Genomic DNA, 17,396 nt, shown 5'->3' with positions numbered 1-17,396 from the left:
TCAAATGTCTCTCCAGGTGACAGGTAAAGAGAACAAACAGTGATGGTATGACCCAAGGAAACATGGATGGCTACAGCCTCCAAGAGTGTGATGAGTGACAAAGACAGGGTGGGCACATGCTGATCAACCAACAGTGCCACCCCTCCATCACACAGCCTGTCATTTTTGTACAGAGAAAACTGCCGAAAGGTGACTGTTTTGGCAAGTTTCAGAAATGTTTCCTGTAAGGAAAGATAAGCAATCAGTGTTTTGGTGTCATCCAGATTAGATTGTAAACCTCGACAGTTCCATTGTATCAAGGTGGACATTTTTAATGACATTTCAGCAAATTGGCTGGAGAACCCTTCTGTTTACGACCACATCTTTTTTCTTTACTGTCCTTATTCGAGGGAGGTCTATCAACCTCCATGGATCCTGCCCTGGGTTGATTGGGTAGGTCTTTGTTGTTGGAAGGGGGATTCCAGTGACTGAGGGCGCAAATGAATGACTGTTTTGCATCTTGGGGTGAGAAAAAAAAATGTATCCGAAAAAATGCCTGTACCTGGAACTGAAGGATGTGGATCTTGGGGTTTTTTGGAATGTATGGGAGGAACAGAGATGGGTGTAAAAGTTGATTCATCAACTTATTTAACCATGAAGGTAAAAAGGCTTTTCATTTGTATTGAGAACAATTTTCTTGAAGGCACAGAGAGATCTGTCTGCACTCCCACTATAGTTGTGGAATGAAGTGCAGCAGCATACGTCTGAGATGAAGTGGTGTACAGCAATTTTCAACCCTCAGGATAAGTAATGTTTTCAAATGCTGCACCTCCTTTTCCTCCAACCATTTAGGGCAAGAACAAAAGTAGGATGGGTGAGAGCCATTGCAATTGATGCAATGATGATCTGTTACATGCTCATAGGCATTATGGTCCTTGCCACTGCAACGAGCACATCAGGGAACCACAACATGACGTCTTTGAGTGGCCAAGCCACTGACACTGGAAACATCATAGAGGGTTTGGAATGTACAGCCATACCCTGCAATTAAGATAACCTGCCTTGATGGTGGCAGGTGCACATAGTGATGTAAATGTCAAAACGAGGATATTTGTCAGCAGTGTAACTCCATCTTTGCAAGTGGAGATGCGCCTCACTGCAGAAACTCCTTGAGTGGAGAAACCAGCGAGAATCTCTGAATCGGGGATGTTCTTCAAATCCCTCTCAACAATAACTCCTCATGATGAATTCAAAGTAGCATGAGGTGTATCCTCAATTGCCTTTGAATCCAAGAGGAGTTCACTGTGTTGAGATGTGGATGTTTCAATCAATATGTCTCCAGATTGAAGTTTCTTTACTGACTTTGGAGATCCAGCAAGTCCCTCCAGTCCCTTCTGAATAAAAAAGGGGGACATTTATCCTAAAGGTTTCTCTAAAAGAGAATGTAGGATAAGAAAATGAGGTATAACTGGTGGTACAGATGTTGAAGATTGTTGATCAGAGTCTTCAAGAAGTTGTGGTCATTTACCTATTAACTGTTTTTTCATTATTTTATTTAACTTTTTATTAGAAGGATCCATAGGAAAAAAAGAAAATTTGGGTGCCCACTGACTCCACCCACCATGGAGCCCAACAAGGGGATGCACTATAATGTCAAGCAAGGACACTGCAGCAACGCCAGGGTTTCATGAGCACTATACCCAAACACCAGCATCAGACACAATGTCCACAACACCTGTTGAGAACTTCCAACACTAGTACTTGGTTGACTCTAGCCCAAGTGGACCAGCCGACTGACCGAAGGGAAGCCACCCAAAAGCTGCCCGTCTACAGGAATTCAAGGCCAAAGTGGTGTGTTAGGGTTGGACCCTTCAACTACCAGGATCCTCTACTCCCCTTCACAGGTCACCACGCACGGCAAACATGTGGGTGGATGTTTAGATCCCAGAGGAGGTAACCTGAAAGAACAGTACCTTCCCTGGGAGGTCCCCTCACCACGTACAGGAATCCACACCGAGGGGACCCATCAGTTTGCTCTGGTGGGGCAACCCCAGCCAACCACTCTACTAGTCCAGCTCCTTACTACACCATTCTACAGGTCTCAAGTCATTACAGTTGATGCACCAGAGATACCTTAGTCAGTGACATATATATCTCTTTGTATGATAGACCATACAGTGTGATGGTTTGTGGCTACAAGCCAAAAAGAATTCCTGAACAAGCACCACTCACAACTGAGGAGGATTCACTAACTATAAGAGGCATGACCCTGTAGAAAAAAGAGAAGTAAAAATACTAATACACAACTGAGTCAAATAATAGAGTCAAATTCAATCTGAATGCAATATTTGGATGAAAAGGAAATGGCCACATGAAGTAGGCAGCAGGAGATAAATGTGTTAGATGTAGTTCACATGCAAGACAGAATGCAAGGACACCACAGATGAGTTGTCAAGAAAAAAAAAAAAAAGAATCTATTAAGATTATACCTGGAAGACATGTTGGAAACTGGCAGATAGAGATGTACATGCCAGTCGAATAAGTTCACAAATCCAGCCCATGAGAATATAAATGAAAAGGAATTGTTAACAAGAAGGGTTACAGGCAATGAATAATCTGGAACAAGAACCATGGACGGTAGCCACAGGTATAACATTGAAGAGCATAAATGGGAGAAGTCTAACCAATCCAATCTCCAACAGTAATTTATGTTTAAAATCTTTCAAGTTTAAAAGAAAATTTGGAGTCTGAAAGATAATGCAGGATAGTCAAAAACTTTAATTTGTCTTCACTCTGTATTATGGAAAGGTTTAAGCCAAATGGATGTGAAGGAATCTTTTGGGCTTAATTTTGTTAAAATGTGATAAATGTTTGGTAAAGACACACAGTAAAATGTTGAAATATGTCAGCCCAAAGAAGCCAAGAAGAAACTATCAAATGACAATCATGGTGGAAGCATGTGCCATTGTTTATCCATATGGCAGTGATGTCAGCCAATGAGGATTGGAGCAAAGACATGCAGACTGAGCGAGCAGAATGCTATTTGAATATTTTCCAAAAATATTGATTTATTTAAAGAAAAAAATTGTGAAGTTAAACTAATATTATAGTTGAAATAAGTTTGTTGGACTTGCATGATTGATACCCTTTTTATGGTGGCTTGGATAAAATTATCCAATGAGCTTGAAGAAATCTGAAGCAGGAGGAAACCAGAATACCTGGGGGACACCTGCTTTCACAAATCAGGCTACAATCTAATTGATCTGTGCTGAAGATCTGATGCCAAAAAGAAAAGTTATTGACACATATTTTAAGTAGTGTACTACTACATGTTAGCTTGTGATTTTTATGTAATTAAGGGATGATACATAAGTTTGACATGTACTAGTTATGGCTACTGGTGTCTGGAGAGTTTTTGTTTGACTACTGGGAGTACTTGCTTTGTTGTAACATTTTGTGACAACTTTGTGAATTCAGTCTTTTATTTGTGATAAATTGGCAAGATTGCTGATGTATTCTCAAGGGGTGTATAGTAGTAGTTTTAATACTGTTTTAATATCTGCATGTTGCTGACCTATTACGTGGCATAGTATCAGACACTGCAAGTGAAAGACCATCCATATTTGTATAGAGTTCTCATGAATGTTTTAAGTATTAAGACAGAAAAGATGTTGCAGCCTTTGAACCCTGCTGAACTAAGATTGAGACCTCCTCAGCTAAAAGATTAGAACCTGAAGCCTGAGAAATGTTGACAGACAAAGTGGCATTTGTGACATGAAAGTCAGAATTCATGATTCAACTGTGGTAATTCTATGAAAAATAAAGAAAACTACATGTTATGTTTAACAACTGCAAAACATATTTTGAGAAGCAAAGGAAAAAATCAAGTGTGAAATGAAAAACAGTGAACTACTGATTTTGTAAAATCCAAACATAACCTGCAAAATCTACATCAGGAGAGCATGTTGTATTCATATTGGAGAAGTGATGCTGCATGTTTACTTGGATGTGAAGAAATAGTAGAACCACAGTGAACGTTGGGTAGGTTGAAGGTTCAAAGCTATTGACAAACAAAATCGATATTTGTATATTTATAATGATCATTGAATGAAAGAAACTTATGTGAAAGAAGGTAAAATATACTGTTGGAATTAACCTTACTTTTTTATAATAATGGTACTGTCACACAATTATTTAATTAAATAATGCACCTAAGAAAAAAAAAGAATAATAACATGTAAAAAGCAGATGATATTTGAAAACTATCATAGTTTCTCTGGCTTTCTAACTATTCAATAAGACTCATTAAAAAATTCCAGCTATGCTTGTCAATGTGTTTCCCATGGGAATAAAGTTTCAGCTGGAACCAAACTGACAAATCTCTGCACAGAAAACAATGTAATGAAATATGTCACTTGATACATGAAAGGTTTAGTTTTATACTGGTTATAAATACAATATTGAATGTCAGACAAAACTCTGGCAATTTATGAAAAAAGAGGATTTCACAGGCAGACATTGCAAAAGGGGTCTGATTTCATATTGTACAACTCTGTAATCAAATAAGGTTGAAAGCTATAAAAATAATGCCTTGACTGAGTGATAATGATACTATAATGAGTAATTCATGTTAAATTCTATACTTCTTAGAGGAGTGGTCAATAAATGAAAAATAATGGAATACTTAGAGAATAAGTGTCACAAATCTCATTCTAGAGTGACAATTAGGTTTTTTTTTAATATATTTCCTTAAGCCAGGTTTATTTCCCAACAACAATAATAGAACAGTTTAATTATATTTGGAATGTAACTATAAAAAGTTGTGACATGCACACTTTGACATGCCTGTAGCACGAGGTTGATGGCATACACCTATACACACAAGTTTTAACATTTTTTATATTAATTCAGTCATCATGAACCTGATGAAACGTTGTTCGCTCCTCTACTAGTGCTTTCTCTACCCATACCAGCCATTTTTAAATAAATAATGCTTTTCTTGCCAATTTCATATTTTTTGTGTTAGTCAACTTTTTATATTCTAAAAAAGAAAAGAAAAAAACCCTTACCATTTGAATCCATTTCCAACCTCAAACCAGATATTTGTTTTTCAAGCTCCTCAATTTGATTTTTGATTTTGGCTCCACCATCTGGTAAGGCTGTCAGAGATACCTTATGCAGTAAATCCTGATCGTATAAACAATTCTAATTTTAAACCTTCTTTGGTAAAAGAAACAAAAAGAAAACAATTTGTCCATAAAACAAAGGACCAACAAAATTCACAATACATATACATACATATATATACTTAAACATGTATAATGAATAAAATAATTTCACCATACAGCAATTATAAGCAAAATTTGGTATCTTCAAATATTTATACTGAATGGAATAACAGTTTGTCCATAAAGCAGATGATAAGCAAAATTCAGAATATATATTCAAACATTTATAATGAATAGATTTTAAAATTAGCACAATGGAGATATGTTTTACTGTAATTTATACAGAAAAATAATTAAAAAGACAAAGAGTGATAACTTACAAGCACTCTGCAAACATCAACATTTTAAATATGATATTATGTTTAGCAATAGTTTATGGAACATACATGCTGAAGGAAAGCGTGATATTAGCAATATTTGGAAAAACATATATTGAAAAAAAGAAAGAGAATATTCAGCAAAAATTTTTGAACAGCCTCAAGGAAAAAATAATATCACATTTAAAGAATGTTGTGGAACAGATTCTGAGAGAAGAAATATCATAATAAATAGTAAAACACTGTGTGACGGATGTTGAAATGAGGAACACCAACACATACATAATTTTGTCTGAAAGATTACAATGAGAAAATGATTTTTGATACTTAGCAATATATTTTGATCATGTTTTAAAAGCAAACCCTTTATAACATTTAGTGAAACCTTGTGGAAAACATGTTGACAAAATAAATGAACTAGACTGAATGGCTGTTAAAATAAGAATCAATTTAAAAATTAAGTAATTTACAAGAGTTTGCAAAAAAAGAAGGAAGTAAAAAGTTTAATAGTTAGTTTGTGAAAGATGTGATTCAGGGAGTGAAGCTTAATACCATACAAAGCAATAACTGATGGTAAAAAAACATGGTCTTTAATAACATATTGTGGAATAGATGATAAAAAAATAATTCAGTCCTCAAAACACCACAGAACTTCTTTGTAGAATGCTTGTTTGTTTTAAAATGTTATTTTTTGAATAGGTATAAATTAAATAGCATACCATGCTTTATTCACTATCTGCAGATTACACTATACTTATTTATCAACAGGACAGCTTATTAACACTATTGTCATGGGGACAATTATCTGGGGACATTTTAGCTGTTGATTGGGTATTCACCTGTTATATATTGTAGTAAGAGTATTTGAGGGATGAATACATATAACTGAAATAGTTGAACAGAGCCACCATGTTTAATTTAGTACATAAGCCATTTCTCAGCAAAATAAAAATATGAGGTTCTTATTTTATATTCCAGCTTGTCAATATTAGTAATTTGAGTTACTAATTTGTATGAAACTATAAACTTAGTATTCTGACATCACAAATATCTAATTTTAAACATTGCTGCATTTAACATATCACATGACTCACTAAAATCTATATTTAAATGTGTTCTTTTAATATTTACTTTTGAATTAAAAAATTAACTCCAACATAAAATTAAAGATTGAATTATAGTCTATAATTTGGTTCCAAACTTGTTGACATAATGTTATAAAACAGTAGTTCAATAAAATTTTGAATGCAAGTCATCAAATGCAATGACATGGCCTTTGACCCGTAACCCATCATAAAAAGAGTTAATGAATAATAATAACCACACACTCTAGTACATAAGCTTAACTAGTTATTAAAACATTAATATGTAAATGTTTTAATTAACTATATATAATTCAAACAATAGCTGAATAACTGTTTCTTTTATAATTCATGAAAACATAAATATACACTAAGTTAACAATAAAAAAAAATCCCACAGAGATGACAAGGTAACTTACAAGACCTAAATATAAAGGCAATAGCATTTTATAGGTGTGCAAGAAACTAGGACAAGTTAAAATATGTACCAGAAAACTACTTTTTTCTTTTCATAGTACCTCTTTATAGACGATATATTTAAACTTTGTAGAATACAAAAACTGCAACAGGTTTAATAGTTATAAGGATACTCCACACTGTATTTAAGTACATATTCATTCCTAGATACCATTTCTATGATAAAAAAGTAAGAAGAAATTACCTACTGTCAAGATTTTTCTATAAGTTCTTGCATTCTAATGCTGACACAAGACAAACATTGTTTACATTCTACATTGTCTAGGAACAAACAAAAATTACAAGAAAAAGTATGTTACCAGCTAATTCCAAGTGACATTTACTTTTCTATAATTGCAAAGACCAAGAAATACCATACCAATCTGGAAAAATCATTCAAGAAGCCTTAAAAAAAAACAAAAAAACCAGAGAGGATTGCCTATAAGAAAGCTTTGTTTTCAATTCATATAGCTTCAAGTAGGTTAATTAATTGAAATGTATGACTACTCCTGACAAATTTTATTTTGTATGGCAAATATAAGAATAACTTTTGAGGACACATTCAATAGGTATTCACAGTTCATTAAGGTGGATCAATAATAAAATACAGCACTAATAAAAGCATATTTACTTTTTTCTGAGATAACCTTCCTTCAAGCATTTTCAGATCTGATTGAAATTTTCCACTGCTCTCCATTTTACTCTGTCTATGGCATATGTTTCCAGTAGGATTTTCTGAAAAAATGTCTTGGTTACTTTCAGTGTGTATTTTATTCAATTTAATACATTCTCCCAAAGGACTCTCTAATATGCAATCATCTGAATCACTTCCTGAAGACACATCATGCTTCCCAACTCTATTTGTTGAAGGCTCCTCTCTCCAGTCATAACTGTTTGCCTGCTTTGTGGTTTCAACCAACTTGCACTTTTCAAGTTTGTCAGACTTTATGCTCTTTTCCTTTAATGCCATATTGCTATCCTTCAAATAAGGTCAAAAACTGTTTTTAGTACATTTTATACACATCACCTTTCTTGACATTTTTAGTTATATGTTGAAAATTAATATAAAAATAATTTGCTTTATGACATTTTTGTTCATTTCTCTTTTATTTAGGAACAAAAGACTTCACTGAAAAATCTATGAATCATCATCTTACATAGTTTTTTTTTTCTTTCTCAGAATGAATAATAGAAGTACAACACTTTTTTGTTCTGGATTAACATAAGCATATTTTGCTTCCTCTAACATTTATATGAGAAAACCTGCAAAGTGTTTGAAAAGCATGGAACTATAAGTGATTTGCAGTTTTTCTTAAATTCAGATACATGCCTGATTATGGCACCATGAAAGCACTAGAAGGTTGATTTTACCCTGTTGTTAGTCAAAACATGTTTTGAATTGCAAGAACAGCATGTGGAAAACATTCTGTAAAATTGATGAAGATCCTAAAATTCTAGATTTTTGGACACTTGTATAATAATGTTAAATATTATTTTTAATGAAAAATTTATTCATTTACTTTCTATATGATCCTCATGTATGAAAAAAATATATCTACAAACAGCTGTCATGTATTCGTATCTAAATACACAAACTGGAGAAAAAAAAATTTAAAATCCTTGCTCAGTCCTAATTAGCATTTATTTTCAACAGCATCAAACCAAAAAATATTAAATGTCATCATTTTCCTAGATTGAAAATAGATTTCCAATAGATACCTTCCCTCACACATAAAACTCTTTTCAATCACACACTATTCTCTAATACATTAAAAATCTTAATTCTAACCTAATATACGAGCCATTTATGCCCATCCAAGCCTGTAGCTTATTTTAACATGCATAGCACATGTAACAGCTCTCCATCAATAGGAGCATGACCCACACTCCCTGAGCCTCCTTCTGTAGTAAATTCTGCTTCCCTCACTTTCAAAATTAAGCACACAGTAAAATAGATAAACAACAGAATTGGGGGAAAAGGGCAGGAAGTATGTGAAAGTGGCAAGTATCTATTGTAACTCAATTTTCAAGGTAGGAAAATAATAACTTCTGGCATGATACAGACCTCTTCTAACATATCAAGCTAGAATCCCACACTGAGTAAATAGAGGAACTGGTGTAATAGAAACATTATTTAAATAGAATCTCAACAGAACATAACAAATAAAAGTACACTGGAGGTGGACTGCAACACTTCTGAAAAAGGTATGCCCTTTGCTAACAAATGATTGAAATGTCATGAAACAAACAGCAATGACAACCTAGCCAAACAGAAAAGCCTGAGAATGCATGGTAGAAAAATTTACCCAAACCCAACCTCACAGAGGAGGTTCCACAACCCATTCTCAGTATTATGAGGTGGAGGACAGTGCCAAAGAATTAACAAGGAAAAATACAGTAACATGGCCAAGATGAGTGCACCAAGAGCAATATATACATATGTATATATACATACACAAACCTTAACTATAAGTACAGTGTGTTGTATTGCAAGCAACCATAATTACAATGATGGAAGTAAGCAAATAGCAATGAGCAAAAAAACTTCCACATAAATCAAACTCGTAACTAAGGGGTGGTGTTTGATACTCAACATTAACAACAGGAATGCATCCTGGCTAGTAGTGCAAGAAGACACAGAACAAGATCTAATGAACTGTGTTCTTGGAGTTCCAAATACAATGTGGAGCACCTACTTAATCATATGAACAGGGTATAATGCATCCCACAACCTGCATTACAAGATAGACAAGGTCCCCTAAACCCAACCTAAAGAAGCAGTAAAAAACATCCTTCCTGCAGTTGGAATTACCAAAAAAGCAGGCATTGACTGGTCTTAACCAGGTGAACAGGGTTCTATTAATCTGAATACACTGAGAATCCAGTGTCAGCTGGTCTGGCTACCGCCCATATCTACCCCCCCCCCCTAAAACAATAATCAGGAAGGAAAAGGAGACAGAGTTTCTAGCTTTGCTCTCTTCTCAAGAGTGGAGTGAGAAATTGGAGCATACGTATATCACACTCAAGGAAAACCTCCATGATCCACCACTCCAACAGCTCGGAACTGAAAAATGATAATGACTCTCATACCCCAGATGAAGAATAAAGGGTAAAAATGTGGTGAAGAGTTTGAAGAAGTAACACATCAAAGAATGTGAAATGGGTGACTGTGAAACCCTATTTTGAAAAAGTGTTCCTAATTTATTCAATCAAGGTAGTGGCAGGTATGAGTAGCAATCCCTTTCTGCTTCACTCATGATATTTCATAAGTGATGTTCTGCCAAGTAAGGAATGAAATGTAGATATATATAATATAACAAAAACCAATTAAGTAACCAGCTAGAAATTTTGCACAACATCCTATATGAATAGTAGGTGGTACAACATAAATGTAGCAGGTGCATATTTTAATGTATCTACAGATGTTTGTAAGCATATTTGAGCAGGCAACACTTGCCACACAGCAGGATCTGAATATGGAACTTAGAGAAGGGGAGACCCTGGCAAAAAGAAAAAGAATAACAAACAAATACACTTAGTAACACCATAACCCAACTGAGGCAAACAGAAGCAATACAGTATTTGCCAGCAAAGGACACAGCCAAATGGTGTAAGTAATATGATATAAAAAGTATAAGCAGTAGTCCACATACCAGCTTAAACAATTTCCTCCAGAGCTGCCAGCTGGCACAGAGCCGAGCCTTGAATACGAGAGCTGTTCAAAAAATACGCGGACTGACGTCATAAAACAAAATGTACTTTATTTAGAAGTTACAGGTCTAGGACCCCTTCAAAGTACTCTCCTCCCAAATGTAAACACTTATCCCAACGGTGTTTCCACTTGTTGAAACAGTCCTAGTACGCTTCTTTTGTAATGTCCTCCAGCTCCTTCGTCGCATTTGCCTTAATCTCGGGAATCATCAAAAATCTTCTTCCTTTCAAAGGTCTTTTGAGTTTGGGGAACAAGAAAAAATCGCAAGGAGCAAGGTCAGGTGAGTAGGGGAGGTGGGGAAGAACAGTGATTGAGTGTTTGGCCAAAAATTCACGAGTTCTGAGGCACAAATTTCGCAGCAACACGGTGCATCTTCAATTTTTCGGTCAAAATCTCGTAACAAGATCCAACTGATATCCCACACTCTTCAGCAAGCTCCCTGACAGTCAGACGTCGATTTGCCCGCACCAAGGTGTTGATTTTGTCGACGTGTGGGTCAACAGTCGCATGGAAGGACGTCCAGGACGCTCATCATCTTCAATGGACTGTCGACCATCCTTAAAACGTTCATGCCACTTGAAACATGTCGTACACTTCATAGCAACATCACCGTAAGCCGTGTTAAGCATAGCAAAAGTTTCAGTCGCAGATTTTTCAAGTTTAACACAAAATTTCACAGCAAGTCGTTGCTCCTTCAGGTCATTCATTCTGAAATCTGTCAAACGAAGAAATCGCACTTCACTTAAAACCGCGTAGCTAATACACAAATTTAGATATCTGCAATCGGGAAATGGCATCATAATCAGCTGATCTGTGCAAACCTAGCGACACCAAGCGGATTCCTCTGGAACCAACTGGAGCCGCGCATTTCAAACAGTCCTCGTATTTTTTTAACAGACCTCGTATAGCAAGGAAGTGATTATACAGAGCACAAAGGTTAATTGGGAATAAAAATGCAAGACAGAGGGGGTGGAGATAGTGGAAAAGGCAAATTTTCCTACTTGGTAAGAAGATGTTTTGGAAGAAATGGTCTGGAAAGAGAACATAGGTAGTGTGATAAAACATAAATGAAACATTAAAGGCAAAAATGTCAGACTTATGCCAACAGAGGAAGAAAATGGGTCTTAAGGAAAAAAAGATAGAGGAAACAGAATGATAAGGTTTAAAATGAAGAAAAAATAAAACATAAAGGACAATATTAATGTCCCAATCAGGGAGATAAAAATATAAAATGTGTTGGACAAAGAAGCCTGATAGCCCTAAACCACTGAAAATGAAAGGATCTAATTAAAAAGAAAAAAGAAAAAAACAAGGTACATTAGGATGTAAAGGAGTGAAAAATGTTTGATAGACCAACATCAATGGTAAACTGACAAAGTAATGGATGGAACATGAAAAAAAAAAGTAACACGTTGTATCAGACCCATACATTTCATGAAGGACATGGTTAAAACCAAGTATGAAACCAGAAGATGAATATGGCAGGATGAAAGACATCCAAATGAAGTTAAGAAAGGAGTGACAGAGGCAGAGAAGGTAAAATTTGTAAAGGTTTGAGAAGAAGGAACCAAATTGAACTGGCCAATACTGAGCTACCAAGAGTACTCAACACAGAATGGACTGCACCACCTTGGTGATAAGATGTTTAGGTGGAAATGCATAAATCTGAAGGCTGTACAAGTTCTGGCTGAAGGCAACAACACCCAATGCTTGGAGACGAGATACTAGAGACTAAAATGACAGAAGTTTGGTGTTGAAAAGAGTTGAAAATGCTTCAATGTGAGAAGTACCCAGAATAAAACAATGGAAAATCTGGGGATCTAGTGATGACCATGTTGGAAAGATTTTGCTTGATTGGAAAAACCAATATGCCATCAGTTTCAAAGCTTCTGGTGTATGGCAAGCCATGAGTAAATATTGTGTTCTTGAGCCCCCAAAAAAAGGAATTCCAGAGTCTGTAAAAACACAGGGGTCTAGACTAAGTACTTCCCTTTCTCTTGGTGTAGGAGACCCCAATAAAATTGTCAGAATTAATCATAACCACATTCTCTGCCTCAAAATTTCATGATAGAAAAAAGGCCCAATGAAATGCCATAAATTCTACAAGAGTGACATAAAGGCCTGATAACCCTGAAGATCAAATCCCATAGATCTACTGTGCATTTAGAGATGCACACCAACCCACAAGAAAAACATCCATGTTACTAGATGTTCCTGAAGATGGAGAGGTGAAAGAGAGACACCAACTACAGTATTCACTCTGTTCGAGTAAGATCTGTCCATGTAGAAACTATAAGAACAATGAAAAAATCCAAAGGATCAAAGAGGAAATTCTATTGCTCTCACAGTTCCTACTGAAAAGAATGCACATACTCATGCCTGATAACAATGATTGCTTCTAAAGAAGCCCCAACTCCAAAAAAGAGAGAGAGAGAGAGAGAGAGAACCTGTAGAGCATGAAGAGAAGCACAAGATATATCCTTGAATACAAATATCTTCATATTACAAATACAAAGGAAAGATGACTCTGCTCAACTACAGAAGTAATTGAAGAATATACCCAAATGAATGAGATACTAAATGGAGGAAAAGAAATGATTTTTCTAACATCATCAACCATCCTATTCTCGGCCCTTTCAGAGGAGTAAATAAGTATGTACTATAGATGCTGCATGCTAGAAGAAACCAATCATCCATATAATGACAAGTCTCAAGATCTAAAGAATGCAGGTGGCAAGTTAAAATGCAGAAAATCCAACAAAAGATGAAGGTGCTGTAAAAAGTCTAAATGGAAGAACCCAAAACTGGAAAACACATCCTTTGTGAACAAACCAAAGAAACTGATGGGAGAAGGGAGATATTATGACATGAAGATAAGCAACTGCTTTGTCATATTTGGCTATACATAAATCCATGGCGAAAACCCATTGCAGATTGCAAAAGCTGATTAACACAAAACAGATTTATGACTAGTCTCCAATCTATAGTGTTTTGGGGGATGACAAACAGTCAAGGATAAAAACCTGGAAAAATTGGAACGACTGGTTTGATAGTGTCTTTGAGCAGAAGCTCTAACACAGCAACAGAAAGTTTAATGCAAGAAACCAGATTGTTTGAAAGAAGGAACAGAATAAGCAAAGAAGAGGGGAGTAGACCTGAAGTGAATAGCAAGACCTTGGACTAAAGCTGGATGAAGAACTCACTGAGCTATAGAAAATGTTCCTCAAACCTACATGAAGGCTTTTACAGGACTAGAAATGACTAGTATATGCAGATGACATAAAGATGAAGGCAAGGATGACTAAATACAGGTAAAGAATGAACTGTGGACTTGGAAGAATGTGAAACCACTATAACAACAGGACAAGAAGAGATGAAAGGTTGGAATGACTTGCCAAGGAAGAGGAAGAATTATGTCAAGTAGCCACATCAATCTAAGACTCAAAAAAATTGTTGCAACCCTCAAAAACAGAAGCTACCTGTAAGTCCCAAAGGGAAGAATGGCAAATTAAAAGGAACCCCAAAATTTTTTTATTATTTTATGCTTACCTTATCTTCAGACAGATCTTCAACATTCTTGTATCCACACCAAAGTCCACTTTGTTCTTTTCCTTCTTTACAACGAAAATAATGCCTACCAATTCAGAAAAAGATAAAACAAAAATATAATAGGTTCAACTGAGCTGACATTTCAGAAATAAATAACTAAAAATCAGATAACAATACATCTATTTTATGTAGTCAGATACCAGATAAAACTTTTTTTTGTGAAAAGATATGAATTCAACTATTCCAGTAAATTTTCAGAAGAAAAATAATGTTGATTCCAAAAATAGAAATCATTGTCCCAAAAAATATTTTTTTATTCTTTCTTATATTTACTGTAAATTATTTCTAACAATTATGTAACATGGTAAACAAAATAAAAACTAAAAAATTACCTCTATCATGGCTATATTATTTACTGGTTTGTACTCAAAACTTGAAACTGTGAATTTTGGTAAATGCTGTAATTTACACCTTGTCACTTAACATACTGTATTAGCAACTTCTGGGAAAAAAAAAAGAAGTAGAATTTAACCTACTTCAGTATAACATTTTTCTCTAAGACTTGAAATAAACTACCTGAAACATATCACACATAAATAAACATAAACACCCAAATTATTTTTAATGATGGTAAGGAAAAAAAAAAAGAGATTGTGAGAAAGAACTAAAACCCCTTACAACAGCTTTTTGATTAAAGTTAAGAAAAACAACCTTTAATATACATTCATGTATTCAATTTATATATATGCTTTTAACCTTTTCAGTACAAGAAAAGAATAACCAGAATCCCAAATGGAAGAGTTCTGTTAAAAAATTAAAGTAATGAGGTTCATCATGTTTTATATATTATTTTTGGAAAAAAAGTCACTTTAATTAGATGAAAATTCATTACATAAGTGGAATTTTAATTTACTCCATAAACACACACAGAGCAATTTAGGTGGCTTTCTAAGTACATTATGTTTTAGTTTTGCTCCCCCAATACTGTATATAGTCATTGTTAACATTTAAACATTCTAATGATGATTTTAAACAGACTTTTATGGCCACCATATGGTTCCATATATGACCTTCCTATTAAGTACAACCATACTTAATAATATATTCCAGAACACATTTTATAACCAGAAAAATAAAGTAGACTTTGAATCAACTGAAAAATGCTATGTAACAGCTCATGTAATATAAGAATGTTTAAACTGAATTCTAAAATAAATATTTGTATGGTTATGACATGTGCTAACATAATTTTTCATTTTTCTGCTTTATTAGCAAGTTTAAAACTCTTCCAGGGAATTTTAAGGCAAGAAAAAAATTGCATGTTTATGAGCCAATTAACCAAGATAAATTCTAAAATAAAAATTAATAGTACACAATGAACCAATTCCTACCAACAAAATTTAAAAGAAACTTGCTTCATACTTCTATTTTTTCAAAAACAATCTGTGATATATGCAGAATCACTTAAATAGAATTGTATCTCACACTCTATAAATACATGCTAATAAAACAACCCATGTTAAATTTCTCACCTTTTTTCACCAGATGTGGATTTCAAACACTGTAGTTCAACAATACTTCCTTTATGCTTTGTACAAATTGATGGCAAAATACTACAAATAGAACTTTTATATGAGACAAAATAATTCAAAGAAACAATTATTTAAAACTTGTTGTATAAATGAACTGTACAAAACCTTGTTAGGTTCATGATGTTAAAAGAACACGTAAGTTCAAGAATGATAGAAACAAAATAAAAGCTCTATAACCCGAGTGCTTTTGAAAGGTGAACCTTTCTTCTTCAGTTTACCCTTGAAGAAGAAAGGTCCACCTTTTGAAAGTACTTGAGTTATAGGGTTTTTATTTCATCAAAATCTTGTTAGGATCATATTATTTTGTAACAGAATTAAACATTCTAACTATAATTAAAAAGTTAAGCAAAAAGAATTGCCTATTTCTTTCATTCCTCAAATAAATACATCGTGGGAAAAAGAAAATAACCACAGAAATGCTTGTCAAAGAATTTGTGATTCAGAATGAACTAAATAGTACATATGATTAATTCTTAAAATTCACAAATTGTACATGTGTATTACGAGAAAAAACTAACAGCAATTTAATTTCTGCTAACTTTAATTCTAATTAACACTACATGCAGGTGTGATCAATTGTTATTGAAGAAAAAAATTTTTAACACTTTCTATCAGCAGAGGTAATTTTTATAACATGATAAAAATCCTTATAAACCACTACTGCTGTTTATCTTTATTGATATTTAATGTACAAATTGATTTAGGTTATTTCTTTGGATGTGTGATATCTGTGAATTATAATTCAATAACTTTACTTCATATTGCACTCTATTTTATATCCAAGATTAATACAAGCCTATTAAATAACAGTTAAAAATAACCAGAAGTTTAAACCAGAATGCTACCACATTTAATATTACTGAGTGTAATCCACCTTTGTAATAAAATACATGAGAGTTAAGCATTTAAATGAGTTTAACATTAATTTATGAACAAATAATTTTTGTAAGAATGTGAAAATAATAAAAGTAGTTATTCAAATTTCTGAAATTGTGTCTGAATTTTATTTAAGATTCACAGTTGAGAGAACAGTTTTGAATATTATAATGTAATTTTTGGATTACTCTTGAATAACCCTGAAAATATTGTGTGAAGATCAATAAAGATAATACTCATTACAATTAAAATCACTGGAAAGCATGTTAAAATTTAACTCTTTTTAAATTAAAGTTGCATTGACTTTTACAGTATCTTTTGTGGTATATTATATATGAATTTTTGTTACTTCTAACAAATTCTACACTTGCTAATAACTAAGAGAGAAATTATAATTTTCCTATATTAAAAATATATTTTCAATAGGTACTTAACTTCACTTTCATAGATAGATATTCTCATCCAGTGCTCTCCTCTATATGCAAACCATTTTTGCACACGCCACAATCCTTAAAGCTCCAACTTATCTGGAATTGACCGATTCCAATGCATCTTGCATGCAAATCATCACGTGACAACCTCCATTGTAAGAGTGTGACAAACTC

General features: G+C 34.0%; 1 protein-coding gene across 8 annotated transcripts in view; it reads right to left on the bottom strand.

Annotated features, from left to right (window-relative positions):
* The window catches only part of LOC143229196 (transcription termination factor 2-like), a 130,390-nt gene that overhangs the window by 96,145 nt on the left and 16,849 nt on the right, over nucleotides 1–17,396 (bottom strand). For 6 of the 8 annotated variants that reach the window (XM_076461173.1, XM_076461177.1, XM_076461174.1 and 3 more), the window contains 4 exons: nucleotides 15,856–15,936; nucleotides 14,324–14,408; nucleotides 7,694–8,041; nucleotides 5,049–5,166 (listed from right to left, as the gene is read on the bottom strand). In XM_076461173.1, coding sequence (XP_076317288.1) covers nucleotides 5,049–5,166; nucleotides 7,694–8,041; nucleotides 14,324–14,408; nucleotides 15,856–15,936 — 632 coding nt within the window. Of the gene's footprint in view, nucleotides 1–5,048; nucleotides 5,167–7,693; nucleotides 8,042–14,323; nucleotides 14,409–15,855; nucleotides 15,937–17,396 lie in introns of those variants that run through there. The other 2 variants (XM_076461178.1, XM_076461175.1) reach the window with 2 other exon arrangements.

The sequence above is a fragment of the Tachypleus tridentatus genome, chromosome 10 (genome assembly GCF_004210375.1).
Source record: "Tachypleus tridentatus isolate NWPU-2018 chromosome 10, ASM421037v1, whole genome shotgun sequence".
Classification (NCBI taxonomy): Eukaryota; Metazoa; Arthropoda; class Merostomata; order Xiphosura; family Limulidae; genus Tachypleus; species Tachypleus tridentatus.
Note: the sequence above shows the minus strand (reverse complement) of the source record. Positions and strands in the feature narration are given on the sequence as shown.